The sequence below is a fragment of the Lemur catta genome, chromosome 1 (assembly GCF_020740605.2).
Source record: "Lemur catta isolate mLemCat1 chromosome 1, mLemCat1.pri, whole genome shotgun sequence".
NCBI lineage: Eukaryota > Metazoa > Chordata > Mammalia > Primates > Lemuridae > Lemur > Lemur catta.
The window spans coordinates 29,166,467-29,185,899 of record NC_059128.1 but is presented as its reverse complement, the minus strand read 5'-3'; the positions used below and the strand labels follow the sequence as shown (position 1 = coordinate 29,185,899).

General features: G+C 48.7%; 1 protein-coding gene across 2 annotated transcripts in view; it reads left to right on the top strand.

Moving 5' to 3' along the window:
- Positions 1-19,433, top strand: part of SMOC1 (SPARC related modular calcium binding 1) — a 139,565-nt gene that overhangs the window by 106,288 nt on the left and 13,844 nt on the right. For both annotated transcript variants that reach the window (XM_045564796.1, XM_045564788.1), the window contains exons 8-10: positions 13,610-13,802; positions 14,350-14,432; positions 16,199-16,304. In XM_045564796.1, the coding sequence (XP_045420752.1) occupies positions 13,610-13,802; positions 14,350-14,432; positions 16,199-16,304 (382 nt within the window). The remainder of the gene's footprint in view (positions 1-13,609; positions 13,803-14,349; positions 14,433-16,198; positions 16,305-19,433) is intronic.

The window sequence follows — 19,433 nt, the reverse complement described above, 5'->3', positions numbered from 1 at the left end:
TCTCACTTGAGCTTCACCATACCCCTGTGAGATAATTGTGAACCCAATCTTGCAGATGAAGAGTCTAAGGCTAAGAGAGAGGAAGTAACTTGTCCTGGGTCATAGCTAGTAAGGGGTTGGGCTGGAGAAAACTAGTTATGCTTGGGAATAGGATGCTTGTCTTCTGGGGCTGTATTCTCTCTGAGTGTAGTAAAGTCAGTTAATAATCTTTGCTTCCACTGAAGTACTTCTGTTTTCCATTTCTACTTTCCAATTGGATGAGTATAGAGTTGTGTTGAGAAATGGTTTCCAGGCAGGTACAACCACCTACCTTTTGTTGGAGTGACCCGGCCACCTTTATTTTTCCCTGGTTGGCCCCAGTTATGTCTGTAAGGTTGATGTATAGGACAGGATAGTTGGAGTAGACTTAACAGCTCTCTGGGAGAAACTGAGACCAAGAATAATTTTTATGGATTAATAACTTAGGAATCTCCTACTAAATTTGGACTTTCTCCAACATGATCAGTATGGACTGAGGGCCTGTCAATCTTTTTGTTGTAATTATGTTACCATATAAAAGACATGCCCACAAAGGCCTATAGCAGGGGTTGGCAAATAACTACTTGCCTGTTTTTAGCAAATAAAGTTTTACTGGAGTGCAGCCACAGCCATTTATTTGCACATTGCCTATTTCTGTCTACAACAGTAGAGTTGAATAGTTGTGACAGAGCCTGTGTGGACTGCAAAGCCTAAAATATTTCCTATCCGGGCCCTGGCATATCTGATTGAAATAGAAGCATTTGGATGGGAGTGTGAGTGTGGGGATGTGTCACTCAAGTTTTTTGGCCCCTCTCGTAGACCAAGCAGACGGCTGTTTCCTGACGTGCCCAGGTAAGCCTGCATCAGTACGGGGACTCTTCCCCATCTCACACGGGCCCTTTCCAGGCTTTAACGTCCTGTTCTGGTGCACGCTCTCACACATGGCTTGCCAAGGAAGTGTCCTGAAGCTTGGCTTGCATAGGCAGAGCATAGGGAATCTTTTAGTGGAGGAGATAAACCATGTAATGGCAAAACCATTTGGTGTCAGGCAAACCTGTAGACCCAGCTTCCAAAGCAAGCTCCCCACTGAGAGGCTTGGTGAGCTCAGGAAAGTTCATTAGCTTCCCCGAGTCTTGAATTCCTTATGTGTAAAAGAAAGTTAATAGTAGCCTTGCGGGATCTTTGTGAGGACTCAGCAGCATCTGCATAGTACCTGGCACAAAGTAGGTGCACCATATGTGATTTGAAACAACAACAAAACAATGCCTGCTCTTGATGGAATCTTCCTGTATTGTGCCAGCCAGTTTCCACGTGTTATCACATTTGGTTTAATGAGACATCAGATGTACTTTAATGACAGCTCGTGTCTGGGTGGCTGGCTCCGGTAAGGACTGGAGCCTCTGGGTCAAACACCTGGGATGGTTTTCCATTAGGGTTCGGTGAAAGATTCTGAGTTCAGGTGCTCTTCAGCTCGTGTCTGTGGGAAGTTGCAGTGGGACCCTGTGAAGCTGTCAGGGTGAGAGCTCTTCTTCTCAGCTGCCTCGCAGAGGCACAAAGGCTATCCCAGTTTCTTTTACACCCCAAACATCCTTTTTTCACACTCAGACCCTGTGACGCCAGGTTTGTTTTCTGGCCTGGGGACTGTTGATGTTGGAAAGACTCCACTGGGCAGCTGAGGTTTTGCAATAACATGACACATATGCATGCGGCCTCTCCCAGTCCCCTTCTCTCCTCCTGGAAGTCTTGGTCCTTGTTTTTAGGGCTTTGTCACATGTTTGCTGCGGTCAGTGTCCCCGTTTGAGTGCTTCGCAGGTTCAGTGTTGGTGGATTTGCCTCTCTGGTCTTGTTTAGTTCTGTCCTCCATCATAGCTCCAGCGCACCAGCACTTCTTCCTGCATTCAGAATGACAATGGACCTGGCCAGCTAACACCCTAGAACTTGGGAACAGCATCTTCTCATAGATGAGGGTTGGCCAGACCCTCTGTTCTGCTTTTATAAGGAAATATGAACTCTTGCTGAGGTGTGTGTGTGTGTGTGTGTGTGTGTGTGTGTGTATGTGTGTGTGTATCAGGGCTTAGCCATCAAGGGGCATTTCCTAATATACCTTGAGTTTAAAATATTTTTTAACCACCTACATTTTATGGAAGAGGGTAAAGAGACTAAATAAATGATGAGAATTAGGCTTCATCTAATTCTTCATCCTATGCCCCCCTGCTTCTAATTTGATTAGATGCAGACACTTTCCTACAGCTATGATTTATATCTTTTTGTTTCTGTATGACAAAATTCTGTGCTTTCTTCTCTAGGAAAGCACAATCTCTCAGGAAATATGGTCCTGTGAGCCTTAACTCTTCCTGGCATGACACAGCCACGCTCCCAAGGCCCACACTCATTCCTGCAGCTGTGGGGGGTTAAGTTGACTGCTGTAGCCTTGAGTGGAGTGCAGTGGTGTGACATCCCTCTCTGCTTCCCCAGCTTGCTCTTTCCTTTGTCCCCATCTTTTCTAGTTGACTTCTTTCATGATCTGACCGGAGACTTCAGGAAGGCTCTAGAACCTGGCCCTCACTGTGAGTTAAATTGAAAAGGACCACACTTTGCCTCTTTGGCCGGCAGAGCTTCCTTCTGTGCATCAGTGAATAGAGCAGCTCTTGGTAACTCTGTTCCCAGAGACAGAGCCATCGGCAGAGACACAGGGTAGAGAGTCTCTGAGTACATGAGAGTGTCTGTGTTTGCCCAAGTCACTGTACCTGTCGCAGGTAAGCTGTTCACAGCATCCTGCCCTTATCTCCCAGTGTCAGAGCGTCAGAGCGTTGCTCTCCTAGGCCTGCTTCCGGCCCCTGGGTCACATTTTGGATTGCTCCTGCTTCACCTGGGAAGTTCCTGCCGGGGTAGCTGCTGTGCTTGGGACTTGGGGTCACTGAGGCAGCTGTACCTCCTGGCTGGGTCCCCCAACCCCCAGGCCGGCACTCTTGGCTCATCTAGCAACCGCCGGCTGATGTAATAACCTGAGGCCTGGAAAAATAAACAGCTCACAGGGAAACCAGCGGTAGCCGTTGTAAGCAAATACCCCGCAGCCACCTGGAATCTCGCACATGACGTGATTGGAAGGAAAAATGAGTAATCCACTAACGTTAGCAGCCGAGGACGGGTCTGGGCTTGTGTGCGTTTAAAATATCTATATAAAAACAAACCCTGGATGTTTATTTCTGTAACTGGCCTTCTGGGTCTCTGCCCTCTGGTGCAGGTGCCTCGGTCCATCATGGCCAAGAGAATGGAGCTGGGGACGGAGGCGAGTGGTCGTCCCTACGGCTTTCTCCATGGAAGCAGAGGCCTTGTTCCTTCTCAGTTTTCCCTTTGCAGAGAGGAGCGGTAAACCCATCTGGAGGCCCCAGAGAGCCTAGCCGCAGAGTCCATTTTTACCGTGTTTTAAAATTAGCTTTCCCGGCCGCCTTGCGCCTTCGCCCCACGTGGTCTGCTTGGAACACAAAGGCGTGGGGGCGGGGTGCCGCGTGATCTCGCACTGGGACTTGCTGCAGCAGCAAAGGTTTTGTTTCTGAAGGTGAGTCTGTACTCTTTTTGGTGTTTGATAGCGAAACCACACGTCCCAATATTTTCCTTTCGGCCTCTGCCGCTAAAAAAAACCGAAATCAAACATCCTGCCCAGGTATTGTCTTCGGCTCATTCCGATTTGCCGGAAGTCAACCGCGGTCTCTCCTTTGATCTGAGGGTCCTCGTCCTATGTTTATTTGTAAAATGACTTTGGAAGTAGGCAGGGCATTCATCTTATAAACACACATGTGCAACATTCGTGTTTTGGGGAGTAAAGGGTGAAGTTTTGATACTTTATTTTGACATTTAAAAATCTCTCTTCCATCTTCCACTTTTGTCTGTGCCCTCTCCTCCTTTCTTGCCTAAAGTTTTTATTTACTGATGCCTGTTCCTTAAAGCACAGAACCTGTCAGGTCGAGGTCAACGAAGTGACCGAGAAAAACTAGAAAGAAGATAGCTTGCTTTTTCTTAGTACTTGTTCGTTACAAAAATACTGGGTTTTTTTCCTCACACATTTCATATTCTTTTTGGTGGAAGGGTCATATCTGCTTACTTAATGGCATGAGTCAATAGAGATGGGAACTTTTCTAAAATTTGAGTGGATGTGAGTCAGTGATGCTTTGGGGGAAGAGTGAAAAAGAAAAATGCCTATGTGTTTTATTAGAACAATCCATCCTAGAAAAAATACCCTCTGTAGAGTTTCTGTCTTGTTCTTCCCTACCCCTTAGGACCTCAGTCTCTGTGTGGGAAGGAAGCGGTCACCACTTCAGACCATGGTGAGCCACGCATGGCCATTTTAGGTTATGCAGAGAGAAACTATTTAGACAGGCTGGTTGGTTTGTAATTTTCCCTTACACCTCCTCACCCATGACACTGCATCCCAACGGCATGCCCTATTTACGGTGCCAACTGTAAACATCCCCGTGAGTAGGTGCCCTCGGCCAGTGTCAGGGATGTGGAGTGGGCAGGGTCAGTTGTGCTCTGAAGGTGAAGCCTCCGAAACGCAGCAGGTTGGGTGTGGCTTGCAGACCACACGGCAGGACTGTGGAAAGAGGCGTGAGGCACGAGGGAGAACCCGAAACCACCGAGCAGTCTGGACCTTAACTCAGCCCCCTCCTGGTGTTGGGTTCCTCGGGGACTTGGGAACCTAAGTCTCGGTGGGGAAGAGCACCTGACCCTGTCTAATTGTAGGATTGTGGACCAGCAGGGTGAGAAGAGCCCAAGAATACTACCACTTAATTTTAAATGGGGAAACAAGAGACCAGTTAGGGCTTTGTCTAGGGTCATAGGCCCATCAAAAACTATTATGAGCCAAGGCCTCCGTTTGGTGCTAAGGGGGTCAAGGGAACCGAGACAAGGAACATCGAAGGGAGGAGCTGGCCATCGAGCAGTGGGGTACTAAAGGGAGGGGTGATGGTGTGGTCCACCTAGTGGGGAGGAATATTTTATCACTGACATGGTTTTGAATTACTGGCACAGTGATTATAAAAAGCAGACTGACTCTTAGCTCTATATACTTTCTAGTTCACCTACTAAACTTTATTAACTGCATCTAGGGCAGACTTCTCATCACCCTGTCCTTGGTCAGCTGCCGCAGTCCAGTTGAGGACACTAGTCATTCATAGGAGAAGGCAGGAAGACCGGATTTACTCCCCACTTGCTGAGGACACTGCTACCTTAGACAGCTAATAAGCGCAACTACCATTTATCAACTTACTGTAGCACTGCGTTAAATGCTTTACATCTCTGATTGCATCTAATCTTCACACCGAGCCTATGAGGCACGTGCAAGGGTTATCCTGCTTTTACAGAGGAGGGACTTGGAACTTTGAGATCTTAACCGGCCAAGGTCATAGAGCCAACAAGTGGTAGAGCCTGATTGATTAACCCCAAAGCCCGTGGTCTTGACTGTCACTCTATACTGCCTCTATTCCAACCGTTGTGGACTTCTACGAAATAATGACCGAACCTTCTAACATGCCAGACCCTGGCATGGAAGCGTGCAGGAGTGGGGTGACAGGCTCTTACCAGGGCTTTCAGCCTTGCCAGGGAAGCCCAAGTATCCCCACTGCCCACTCCAGGCCCCTCTGAGTGCCCTGAATTCCCTCTGGCCAGGGTATACAGCCGTCCAGCTGAGCTTTTACACCATCCTCACCTCTCCTTCCAGGGTGGAGCTGGAGACGACCTTCTCTTGGCCAGTGAGTTAACAGAAGGGGTGCCTCCTCCAGAGGAGTTCTCCAGGAGGTCCCTTTGTAGGTTACAACTGGGTGGTGATGTTGTTTTTCACTTCTTTTTGCTATCCTGTGGGGAAAAGAGGTTGTTTTTTGTTTTTTTTTTTTGCTTAAAGAAGAGGCAGAAACCCATTCCAGTGGAAGAGGTGACTTTTAAATTTGTGCAAGGTCTCTTTCTATTCTCCCCAGCCCCACCTCCACCTGATACACACCTGAGCACAATATCAGGGGCTGACTTTGTTCTGTTTGCCAGTGACTTTTGCTTTTTCCCTGCCCTGGCAGGGCCTCTCCTCCGGGCCTTTCCTTTTCTGCATCAGTTGTCTGCCTCTGTTCTTAAAGGAACCCTGAGCAATGGTTCTGAGGGCTCCCCTCGTCTTCAGGGGTTCTTGGAGCACCTGGATGACTCTGAGTAGCATGGATGTTGAGACTCAGGACTGGTGGCAGGGGACAGCCAGCCCAGCAAATGGTGCTTGGAAAAATGATCCTCTGGGGGCCACTTAGCCCCTCCTGTGAAAAAGTGAAAAGTCCACAAGTAAGAAAAATAACCTGTTCACATAGTTGGGTTGAACCCATAGGTGCTAAACCCCCATGTGGCTAAATAAACAGAAAGGGTCTGCTCAGTGGTGCACCGTAAATCACTCCCAAAGGGCAGGGACTCCAGCAGGGCCCCTCCCTTAAGCACCGTGCTGGTCCTTCCAAAACCGCAGTCAGTTCCTTAAAATATGGTCCTATCTTTCCCTCTCTCTGCTTCTTCAGTCCCTTCCTCTGCCAAATTCTCAGCCACCCAGCAGTTCTGGACCGGTCCCGACACCACACACGCACACGCTCACACACTGACCTAGAGAATCCCGAGGCAGGAGCCACACGATTTCTTACGCCTCTGGAATTTCATGTTGTGACTTAGAAAGGTTGTTTTTTAACAGGCAGTTTGTTATTGTGGGTTATCTTTCAGCATTTCATTCATTTTTGATAAGAGACTAGGTGGCTGTGAGGTATTTGAGGGGGTTTCAGGGTCATTGTAGGGGACACAACACTAGTGTTTTCCTTAATATTCTTGGCCCAGCGGGATGATTCCTTTTGCAAGGGAACATAAGTAAGCTCTTCTCAGTTTTCAGGCCGGGTAACATTTTATTGATTTTTCCCCTAAGACAATCCAGTGCCTGATGGTCTGAGGGTTGAGTGTCGCGTTTCCCAGGATGAGTCAAAGGGATAGATATTCTTTGTTCGGCCTCTGTGGTCTCGTCCCTGCCGTTTATTCAACAGTGCGAGGCCCCATCTCTGAAGTGTCAGGCTGGAATTCTGGGGGAGGGATGGCATAACGGGGGATTTGAGCAGAGAGGGGACCTGGACTAAGTACTCTTTACAGATCCTGCACACCTGAGATTCCACAGTTCTATGAGTAGGGCTGGGCGCCAGGGATGGGCACATGAAGGACCAGAAAGGATGTGGTGGAGTCCTTGCCCTTAGCAGCTTGCAGTCCAGGGAGCGGGGGTGTCCAGGCAGAGGGGTAGATGGGGAGATAGGCGCTCAGCAGGGCCACTCTGCTCCTTAGCCTCAATCTAGGACAGGGGTCCTCCAGGAAAGCTTCAGGGGTGGAGGGCAGCCGTGAACAGGGTGGGTTAAGATCTCAGGGCTTGTTCTTCCTTCTTGCTACATCTTATAGAGCTTTTCTGGCCCCTTGGCGCCTGACGTGATGCCAGTGCTTGGTACATACACATCCAGTAATAGCCTGGGGGAGAACCTGTGGCCACCAAGACCCTCTTTGTGTCCTCTTCCTGCACTGTCATCTCATGTGTTACTCGGTCCTGCTTTAGGTCCTCCTCTCTCAGGACATTGTCCTGGGCCTTGTCAGCTTCCCACGCCCTTTTTCTGTAGTGTAACTCTCTCCTAGGGTGGCTCAAGTAGGTGCCTTAATTACCAGCTGAGCCTCCACTGGGAGGGCCCTCCGGGTCTTGTGTCATTCCTCAAGACACCTTCCCATTCTACATTTCTATGGCCTGCGGCTCTTCTCACTTCTGTGTATGGTTTTCCATAAATTTAGGCTTTTCTCTTGCACTCGTTTTTCATATGGACCTTTTGATGGTTCATTTTATGTGTCAACTTGACTGGGCTACTGTGCCCAGTTGTTTGATCAAACACTAATCTAGATGTTGCTGTGAAGGTATTTTGTGGGTGTGATGAACATTTACGGTCAGTTGACTTCAGTTAAAGCAGATTACCCTCCCCAATGTGGGTGGACCTCATCCAATCAGTTGAAGGGCTTAAGAGAAAAGACTGAGGTTTCTTAAAAAAAGAAGAAATTCTGCCTCAAGACTGGAACATAGAAATCCTGCTTGAGTTTCCAGCCTACTGACCTGACCTATTGATTTTGGACTCAAGACTGCCCCATTGCTCTCACCTGAATTTCTAGCCGACCGGCCAGCCCAACATATCTCAGACTTGCCAGCCCCTACAATCATGTAAGCCAGTTCCTTAAAATCTCTGTGTGTGTGTGTATGTGTGTGTGTGTTATACATGCATCCACCTCTGTCTGTCTCTGTCTCCTGTTGGTTCTCTTTCTCTGCAGACCCCTGACTGATACAGACCTTCTCTGACCACTGCCTTCTCTCCCTGTCCACCTCCACCATCCCTGCCCTCAACCCCAACCACCACGAGGTTCCCATGCTCTGTCTCCCAAAAGTTCACAGCGTGGCTGGCCCACCGATGCTTCTGACTACACTTTCAGAAGGTGCTGGGGTCACCCAATACCTCGGCTTTTCCGCCTGCTCCATCCTCAGCAGCCCCGCCCCTGGAAGTCAGCATCCGGAAAGGAAGCCCAGCCCAAGGAGCTGAAACTCAAATCTTACAATGTTTATGTTTGTTGGCCATTTCTGCTTTTAAAAAATGTATAAAGAAGAGAAAAGAAAATAGATGATGAGGGAGAAAACGTTCCTGGGATAAAAGGCTAAACTCTGGGCTAAAATCAAGATGGGGGATTAGCTGAGGATTTAGGTAATCTATGCTCCCCTTTGCTCCTAATCACCACGAATAATCAAGAGGCACAGAGGCCGGGGCTAGCCATAGCAGACAGAGCCGTGCTCCGTGCTTCCCCCGGCTTGGTGAGACATGCAGGAATCCGTGCCCTGGGCCTGGAGACAGGGTTTGTGCTCGTCTGGGCCAACCTGGTCTTTCCTGTCCCCTGCTCTGCCCACTCCTGCTCTGCTGTGATCCTGCGTTGCCCCATGCTATGTGCAACTGGTGGTTGAGAGGGCTGTTTTCTGGTGGCAAGGGCTGGTCTCGGTCTCATTTCTTCCACAGGATGCTTTTCTGTTGTGTTTCTCCTCTTAGACAGTCAGAGGTTTGTGAGTAGAACTTTAACCACTCATTGCCAAGTAGGGTGTGACCTGGCTCGCTCTTCCTCTCTATGCCATTCCCGGGATAGGATTGTAGGGCAGATGTGTGTGTGTGTGTGGGGGTGTGTGGTCTTGTGTTTCCATGCCTCCTGGACAGCTCGATTGTTCCCTGTCCCCTATGTTTATGTCTTCCAAGTGTTTACAGATGGTTCCAGCCCATTCTCATAGTTACTGGACTGGTCCTTCTAATCTTGTCATCCCGAACTTTCCTAAGCAGAGATTGAGTGTTTTAGAATAATGTGTGCCCATTTCTGGGGAGCTCCCCCTCTGAACCCATGGTCATGAAGAGCCATGAAGTAGACCCCCTATCTTGCATTCAGGAAGGTGACTTCTTGGTACCTGGGAAAACTGATAGATGTGAATTTCAAGATGCATTTGGGTGGTGACTGAGGAGAACAGATGGTGACCATGGCTTCAAGGGTGGGCTGGCTTCTGGGTCCTGGGTTGTGGAATGAGCTTGTGTTCCTTCGTACTTACCGATTAGCATTTGCATGATGTCTAGAGACACACTGCAGGAATGACTGATTGATTGATTAAAGGGCTTGCAGGGGCTACAAAAATACTCACGGGGTCAACTGAAAAACAGTTGAGCAGATCTAGATGTTTCAGGTATCTATTGCTGTGTGACAAACCACTTCAAGACTTATTGGCTTCTTTTTAATGTGTCTGTGGGTTGACTAGGTGGTTCTTTGACTGGTTTTACCTGACTTTGACTCTTGAACTCATGCAGGTGGAAATCAGCTGGGCTGGAATGTCCAAGATGATGCCCCTCGCATGTCTGCAGGTGGTGCTGGCTGTAGGCTGAGCCACTTTCGTTTTTTCTCTGTGGTCGCTCATTCCCCAGTAGGCTAGACCAGCTTCCGAATGCGGTGGTCTCAGGAAGGCTTCCACAAAAGTGAAAGTGGGGCTGCAAGGCCTCCTGAGGCCTCGGACTGACACACAGCATCATGCCTGCCATTCTCTTGGTCAAAGCAAATCACAGTCCGCGTGGAGGGGTCCACACAAGGGCATGAATACAGGGAGATGCAATTCACTGGGGACCATTTTGTAACAGTCTCGCATACTGAGTACAAGAAAAACATAGGTTAGAATAAAAATCAGATTAGCCTGAGGCAATTAGAGATGAAGAGAGGTGAAGAACAGAGGTGAAGAACTCAGCTAGGGCTGAAATGCCAGCTCTGCTGCTTCCTGGTTCTATGACCTTGATCAAATTATGCAGCCAGTATGTGTTTCTGCATCCTTCTCTGCTCAGTGAGGATGATAACATCTATCTTAGAGGCTTGTAATGAGTTTGAAGTGAGTTAACATAAGTAAAGCACCTAGGACTAAGTGTGGCACGTGGTAAATACTCAAACAAATGCTAGCTACTGTGATTCATTTTATAGTTCCATAATGGTGGGTGAGTTACAAATTTGGTGTTAAGTTTTCCAGTTTCGAGGCAAAGAGAGAATACTCAGGTGCAAGATTTGTAGTGGGTGTGAGCTGAGACGACATCATTGGTTCAGAAGCTGTGCTGTGTTGAACACACTTCGTTTTGAATGCAGCAGATTTAGGGCAGTCCGCAAAGAGACTGACCTGGAAGGGCTCACTGTAGAAAATGAATGCATTTTTCTCCTAGAGCAAATAGTTAGAAGCAATACTGCCTAGAGGTTGGCAAGTTGGGCTTGACCTTCAGGATCCCCGCCCCCGCCCCAGCTGAGTGAACTTGGGAAAATCCACGAACCTCCCCAGAGTTCCGCTTCCTTGTATACAAAGTGGGCATAATAACAGTGCCCACCTCACATGGGCAAAGGAATTACGCAAGTAAAGTCCTTTATTGCCTAGCATGTATTACTCAATAAATGTTTGCTTTTATTGTTATTAGTTATAAAAATGATTTTAAGATTTTTTCTTTGCTGGAAGACAAGCTGCGTACTCTTCACAAATGGTTGGTCCCACTACGATAAACCACTCCTGTCTCTTTCTTAGAGGGCACTTAGATTTACAGGAACTGTAATAAAGTAATAAATAGATGAATGATAAAAAAAAATAAAGTAGGCAGCTCTGCATTTAGCCTTCTCTTTAATTCCGTGCTACTGCCTATTTTTCCAAATTAGTGAGCTTTATCATTTTTATGATTTTATTCTCCATAGAGCTTTGCATTCACTGACAGTAAACATTTCAGAGCAACCTTCAAGGACGTCCAGGAATCCGTCAACAGGGCCCCAAACCATGGGTCCGCACCTCTGCCTAGATGGCCCCTGTCCACATTTCTGTGGGTTTCAGAACCCCCAGCGGTGTGAAGTCAGGTCCCTCATTTGCTCTGCTCCTGGGGACGTTTCCTCCTGCTCTCTTTGCCTCATGCTTTCAGTCTGATTTATGGCCTTAGAAGCTTGGCCTGCAGAGTCTTAATTTAAAGCCTCTGTCAGAGGTTGTTACATGAACGTGGTGCCAGAAAAAAGCTGTTTTCCTTTGGTTTTGCTCCTCTATTGCCTCTTTCATGGCATGAAATATGAGGTAGGAAAATAAGGCTACCAAATTGGAGTGGGGGGAGCTATTGAAAAATTCTTGCATAATCCCCTCGAAGTTGCTATGGCACCTTCCCAGCCAGGGGCTGAAGGTAAAATTCTGGGTCTTTAAGCCACGTGTCCCAAGGCCGCCCTCCCCACCTGGTTTTTCTATCTCTTTCCTAAGCTGCCTCTAGATGCTGTTCTGGTGGTAGTTATTGGAGGCAGAATTCCTAGCCTGATGTCAACTGTTTTAAACTCTTCTCCCTCTAACCGAGGGGATTCTATTTAGCTTTGCTGCATTGGCATTATGAAAACAGTATTTTTAAAAAAAATTTTCCACATTCAAAATTATATTTTAATAGTGAATATGCTATACATACCTGCCTCCTGGCCCTCAGATATTTTTATGCCCTTAAAGAAATAGTCCCCTTACCCTGCAATGGGCATCAGTGAGCTATTGTTTTTCCTAGCAGTGAGACAAAGAATGGTTTTCCCATCATCTGGCTTCTCTCTAAAACAGCATTGAGCTACTTTGTGTCTCTGTATACACCTACAGTTTGGTTAAACCTATGTGCTTGACATATATGTGTATTGTTAACAGAGCCATTCATGATAACCAAGGGGTTTGGCTCCTTTAAAGTAGAGCTGAATGTCTGCGATGTTGATCACGTGTGCTGTGAACAGGCATGGTTCTCCAGGTTGCTGATACCAAGTTCCTGGCTCTAAAAATGGTAGTTTTGTAACACACTGTAAAAATTACATGGAATGCCCAAGACTATATTCCTGTCAACTTCTTTAAGAGGAAAATTGTAGAATAATGTTATGAAAAAAAAAGTAAACAAAAAAATGAAAAAATAAAGGAATAGGACAAGTTTATGATGTGATTCCTTTTTCGTAAAAAAAAAATAAGTAGATGCCTACATCGGTATTTGCATGAATGTGTGTGCATAACTGAAGATTTAGGGAAGGTACAGTGTTTAAACTTCAGTGGAATTAGGGGTTTTCGAAAAAATTTTTCAAAAAAATTCTTTATAATAAGAAAAGAAACCCAACACCATTTATTTTTAATAATAAGAACGAAAACAAAAGCAAAAACACCAAGAGCAAAGTCTTTTGACTGGTCAACGGGGTAGGATTTTCCAGTACGGGGCTGTGCGGGTGTGAGACCCCCTGGAGCTGGCCGTGCCTGGCACGGGGCAGCACACACTGCCTCAGCCCGGGCCTGGCTCCAGGGAAACCAAGTTTGGCTGTTAAGACGTGTTCACATGTTCCTGAGGCTGCGATGCATGGACACCTTCCTACTGAGCCTGTTTTCTACCCCCGATGGGAGCAGCATTGTGTAATGGGTTGAAGTCCATTCAGCCTCCTTTGTGTAGCCATGTTGGAGGGTGGGAGGGAGCCGGAGTTAACCCTTCTGCTCCTCGTGGGTGCTGAGCATCACTCCACGTGGGGCTGCTGGCCGGCAGCTCTCTCCTGCTATGTCTGGGCTTGGGGGTGTCCCTGCACACAGGCATTCCTGCATCTGCTCGCTAGGCAGCCAGGCCTCTGAGCCCACCTCTCCTGGAGCCAGCAGATAGTGCATCAGCAGGAGCCTCTCTGGAACAGTGAGGAAATTCCACCCCGGGGCAAACTGGCCCTGAGAGGCAGCCCAGAGTGCCCGGCTGGCTTGTTGGTACAGGAGAAGCTGTTGGTGAGGATGCTGAGGAGCCCTGGCAGTGGAGATGGCCATGGGGAGGCTCTGGGCCTCCAGTGCCCGCTCCATGGGCTGGTGGAAGACACAGCTCTCTGTGGTGACTCAGCAGCTACACCATAGCTCCTTGGGCCCAAGTCTGGGCCTTTCTGTTTCCTTTGGGTGCTGGGCATAGCAGTAGGAAAGATAAATCACAGGGGTGACATTCACCACTCGTGAAGGCTGTGTCTTCTCTTGCAGAGAAAGTCCACTCGTGTGACCAGGAGAGACAGAGTGCCCTGGAAGAGGCCCGGCAGAATCCCCGTGAGGGCATCGTCATCCCTGAGTGTGCCCCTGGGGGGCTCTATAAGCCAGTGCAGTGCCACCAGTCCACTGGCTACTGCTGGTGTGTGCTGGTGGACACGGGGCGCCCACTGCCTGGGACCTCCACTCGGTAAGCCCACCCAGAGCCTGTCCTGCACCCCAGGCTGGGTCCTGGGACAAGAGGACCAGCTTCCTGGTATGCTGGCATCTCCCAGCATTACTGCCCTGCTTTGGTGAGAGTCAAGTCACTAGGGGAGCAACTTCCCCATTCGTGAGCAGTTTCTTATAGAAAGACCCTGGAACCTGGATTATGGTCACAGATCTGTCTCTTTCTATCTGTAGACCTTGAAAAAGTACTTATTCTCTCTGAACCTCAGTTTCCTGATGAGAAGGTTATTGTCTTGCCTGGGTTCTATGGATCAAAAAAGATCCTGTGTGCAGCTGTGAAGTGACATCGTTATTATGCTTGGTTGGTTACAATGACATGCCCAAACATGTCTCAATGGGAACATTTATGCTGAGATGGCCCTGTAGCTGCTGGACAGTGAAGGGGATATTTTGCTGCCAACCTTGGGCACTTTAGGCTTAGTGACAACACAGATCATTTCTGGGCAGTAGTGACCAAGGCAGGCTTAGTTGCCAACCCCTCCCAACCTCCCACCTCTCTCTCTTCCCAGCTACGTGATGCCCAGTTGTGAGAGCGATGCCAGGGCCAAGAGTACGGAGGCCGATGACCCCTTCAAGGACAGAGAGCTACCAGGTGGGAGATGCTGCTGCCCCTGAGGGCGCCTTAACCTCCTTCTGTTCCTGCACACCCTCATCCTGCAGAAGGGGCTCCCTCCTCTGGTCTGTTTGCCAGTCTGTGAGAGGGAGCAGGGATTGCTGGCAGGGGCATCGTAGGAGCATGAAGCCAGGAGCCATGGATCTGCATCCCAGGCTGGGATCTCTCCCTCATTAGTCCTGTGCCCTTCAGTGCTTTGCTTCTCTTCCTTGTGCTGCCTCTTCATCTTTAAAATGCAGTCAGTGGGTTAAAATCCTGTCTCTGCAGTTCCACAATTTGTTCTCCATCTGAGGACGATTGAGACATTTTGGGGACTGTGAATCATTTTTTCCAGGGCTGTGAAGAGAAGATAGCTTACTGGGAGGAGTTGTCACCTGCTCTGCAGATACAGATGACCCCCCTAGTAACACAGGTTGACTACGGATGTGACATGAGACACACAGGCAGGGGCCCTGGGACCACGAAATGGCTGCTGAGCTGGGTTTCCCTTATTTAGAGTGATCTCTGCCTGCAAGTTGCAGTGAGATTACTACGTATCGGTGGCTTGGAATCCCGTTGTCTCTACGCAGCACAAAGTCGGCTCAGTGCCGGAACCACAGCCGCCTTCCCGTGGCCCATCAGGACTCCAAGTGAGAACTGAAAGCAGAGAGTCCTGAAAATCAGGGGGTTTCCACATGAGGTTGGTAGAAATCGCTGTCACAAGAATAAAGTTGTGGAGGTCAGGGTGCCCCCTTTTAGCCAAATGTGAATTGAGATTCTACTATGTGCAATCTGGTGATCAAAACTCACGTGAGGCTTACGGAGTGGAGAAGATAGGTTGGATACAAAACAATGAACATATACCTTTATAAATCGTTGCGGCAGATACTCTGAAGGAGGAGCGCAAGGTGCTGCAAGAATGGCAGGGAGAACCTGCTTTAGAGGCCGCAGCTTCTCTGAGAAGGAAGTGTTGACCCCAAGGCCTGGAGGCTTTGGAGAGAGAAGAGAATGAGCCAGTTGCTGCAGGGAGGGCTGTGGTAGTGTGGAGGGACCACACTTGAACTTGTAGGGACATCTTTCTATGCGGTTGAGTGGGGGATATGTTCCCAAGCAACACTCAGCTACGTGGGTGTAGACATGAAAAGGCATACCTACGAGAAGGTTCACCTGTGTTTCACTGTGACTTGCTGGAATAGTGCAGAGAGGAGAAGAGGAGCAAAGGGCTTAGGAATATTTACAACAGAGATTCTATAATTATCATCTAAGTTGGATGAGGAGGGAAGTGAAAAGAGGAGGAGATGCTTGGGTAGATGCAGTGGTGGGTCTACGTACGTCCACTTTGGCTTCAGGGGTTCTCTCCTTTTTTTGTGCTCTCACAGCACCTGGTTCTTACCCCTGGAGTAGCAATTTCCCCACCTTAGGATGCCTGCCTGGCATTAGCTTGAGTATATTGTGAACTTCAAGAGGATAAGGACCCTGCGTGCTGTTCGTGATTATCTCCCTGGCGTTTACCATAGAGCCTGTGTTGGTACTCAGCAGACATTTGTGGAATGGAAGAAAACTGAAAGCATTATTATCCATTTGGTCTGATGGGCCCGTGTTGGGAACGATGGAGGTTTATAAGAATCATCTGAGCAGTAGACAAACCCCAAAGTGGACTTGGCTGGATAAGAACTTTTGAGAAGTTTGGAAAGGATGGCAGTTGGGAAGCTGTTTACTTGATTATTTACCTGGCCTCTGCCTTCTAATCTCATTTGATCTTTCAGGCTGTCCAGAAGGGAAGAAAATGGAATTTATCACCAGCCTTCTGGACGCGCTCACCACCGACATGGTTCAGGCCATTAACTCGGCAGCACCCACTGGAGGTGGGAGGTGAGAATGTGAGCAGGCCCTGCAGGGAAGGGGCCCTGACTTTTCAGATGCTGAGGGCAGCTGGGGGAATGGGGTGGGCTCCGGTAGGGCGAGGGCTGGAAGGCCGTCTTCTTCCTGAAGCCATGTACCCACGGCCTTGGCTCCCTTTGTGCTGAAAATCTTCCTGTCCCTCTATTCTTTGGGAGCTGTTTGTCTCTAGCTTTTAGTTACCTGGCTCACAAGCAAGTCTAGGGCTGTCTGGAGACCTCCAGCTGTTTCATTCAGGAAGGGAATGAGTGGGAGTCCTGAATGGCAGGAAGGGTGATGGGCATAGCGTGGGGACTGGGAGGACAGGAGGACATGGAGGGCGCACAGAGCACTTTGTGATTTTCTTCTGTCCTGAGAATCCCAAGGAGATCGGAGCATGGGAATTGGACACTCCCGTAGCCAAATCCAGCTTGGCTCGGGAGTTGATGTGGTAGCCAACGTGGTCCTGACGTGAGGCTCCCCAGGAACCAGCATCACTGGCGCTCACTAGTTTGGATCCACTAGGTTGGCTGGAGTGTGCACACTTGCATCCACCCATCTACTTAGCCCCTTTACAGCTTGTCAGACACGCCAAGCACTGGGCTAAGGACTAGGTATCTGGGGATATGCGGCAGGTCCACCTTCAAAGAACGCAGCCTCGTGGGGATACTAGATCATATAGACAGATACTTACAAACTATATGGTAAGCGCCAAGACAGAGGTGGAAAAACAGAGAAGGCAGCTTGTCTAACTCAGTAAGGAGGCGTCAGAGGAGGCTTCCTGGAGGAGGTGATAGCTGAGCTGAGTTTTGAAGGATAAGTAGGGCTTAGCCAGTCAGAGAAGGGAGAAAGCCATTCCAGGGAGAAGGAAAGAATATTGTGACTCCAAGAAAGTGCATGTCCGTAGCTCAGTTTGGCTGGGCTGGGGTGGAGAGGGGAGGAGGAGGAAGAGAAGAAGAGAGTGGTAAAGATGAGGTAGAAGAGATGGGCAGGAACTGATCCCAAAGAGCCTGTCAGACATGCGAAGTAAGACTTCCAATTATGAAGCTGGAGGGGTAGGTACCACAGGGGCTGGGGGACGTGGGGACAGGGATGGTTTAGGCTCCTTATAGAGGCAGAGGAGTCACCATGTGCTTGGCAGGGGCGGCAGCCTGCCTCTGCGCTCGTGTGGCTCACCAAGGAGGGGGAGCTTGGGCCCCGGCATCTGCCTAGATGCAGAGCCTCCTCCAAGCCAGGCCACCTTGGTGGCGTCGGCGAGACCACAGGCATGTATTTAGGGTGGGGGTCTAGGACTCCAAGCATAGCTGTCGATGGTTCTGCATCCTGAGGCAGCCAAAGGCAGCTTTCTTGAAAACCCAATTTTATATCATATCAGAGTGAGCACACACAATAGCCAAGATGTGGAAACAACCTAAACGCCCATCAATGGATGAATAGATAAAGAAAATGTGGTGTATGTATGCAGTGGAATAATATTTGGTCTTTAAAAAGAAGGGAATCCTGCTATACTGAGGACATTATGCTAAGTGAAATAAGCTAGTCACAGGACAAATACCGCATGATTCCACTTACATGAGGTACCTGTAATGGTCAGACTTACAGAATCAGAGAGTAGAATGGGGAGAGGGAAGGGGGGGTTGCTAATCAAGCCAGAGGATCTGCTATACAACCTTGTCCTTATAGTTAACGGTGCCATGTACTGTACTACACACCTAAAAATTTGTTAACAGGGTAGAGCTCATGTTTAGTGTTCTTACCGCAATAAAATAAAATTTATAAAAAGAAAGAAAAGGAAAGGAAAAAAAAAAAAAAGAGAAAAAAAGTGAGTGCCATAGTTGCCACTCTTGGAAACTGCTTGTCGGGGCGCTTGCTCTTAGCACCTTGTGGTCCTGTGAGCTCGAAGGCTGGTTTCTGGCTCTGGCTCCGTTTCTGCTTCCTTGTGGGTGGGGGCCGGGCCCCTGCAGGAGGAGCACAGCATGAAGTCTGAGAATGATGGAGGATGGGGCTGAAAGGCCACAGAGCGAGCTGCTCCGGGCAGCTCAGTGTCTGACACAGAGGGCTGCCTCAGGGTCTCCAAGGAGAGGGAGGGGTGACTTTTGAAAAGGCACATTCAGTATTATATACCTTTAGGTTATTTGTGTTTAGAATATGAAAAAATACCTATTGTTTCATGCAGAAACAGGCAGGAGGCAGGAGATATTCATGTTTATTAAAAGAGAGGGAAAAAGCAAAAAGGAAGGACCACACACCCAAAATCCCTGGTGTGGGTGCTTCCCCCCCACAGTGCCCTGAAGGCTGCTGGCTCTGCCCCCAGCCCAGGCATCTCCCTGAAGTCCTGCCTCAGTCCTAAGGAGGCTTCACCCTCCACAGCTCTTGAGCACCACACACACACACACACACACACACACACACACACACACACACAGACACACACGCAAACACGTGTGCGCATGCACCTCCCCCCCCACACACACGGTCTCGGCCTCAGGCAGGGGGAGCAGGGTGGGCCCTGCTGTTGGGGGAAGTTAGGATGGTGCCTTACCTTCAAATCACAGGCTGATGGGATTTTTATAGACAATAAAAGCTAGGAAATTTATAAGATTTTTAATACCAGTGTGTCCTCAGGGAAGGGGCTCTTTTTTTAAAAAAAAAAACCTTCTATTTTAGGTGTAATTTAGAGTTGAGAGAAGTTTTTAAAAAATATTCTTTTCAGAACATGTTTTTCATTTTAAGCTCATATCAGTTTGACCAAACTTGGTTTTGATGGGAATGAAAGGTTTGAGCGGCTTTTGGTGGTTATATTACCTAGAGGCTGGACTTTTAATCAAGAGACAGACAAGACGATCCAAGAAATAGTTTAGAAATCAAGGAAGGGGCTGGGGGGAAAGGGGAAGAAGGAGAGAGAGGAAATCAGGGAGGTAGCTGGCCAGGGCCACCAGTTTTGCTGGGTTTAAAGCCCTCCCAGCTCTTACCACGATATTGGCATGAGCCTCAGCTCTTACCTGAGCTGGCCCCTCGCCCTCCTCACTCATTCCATCCTTCCCACCCTTATGTTCCAAGCGCTGGTCCTCCTTGGTTCCAGGTCCTCAAACAGGTCAAGCTCTCGCCTGTTCCAGGACCTCC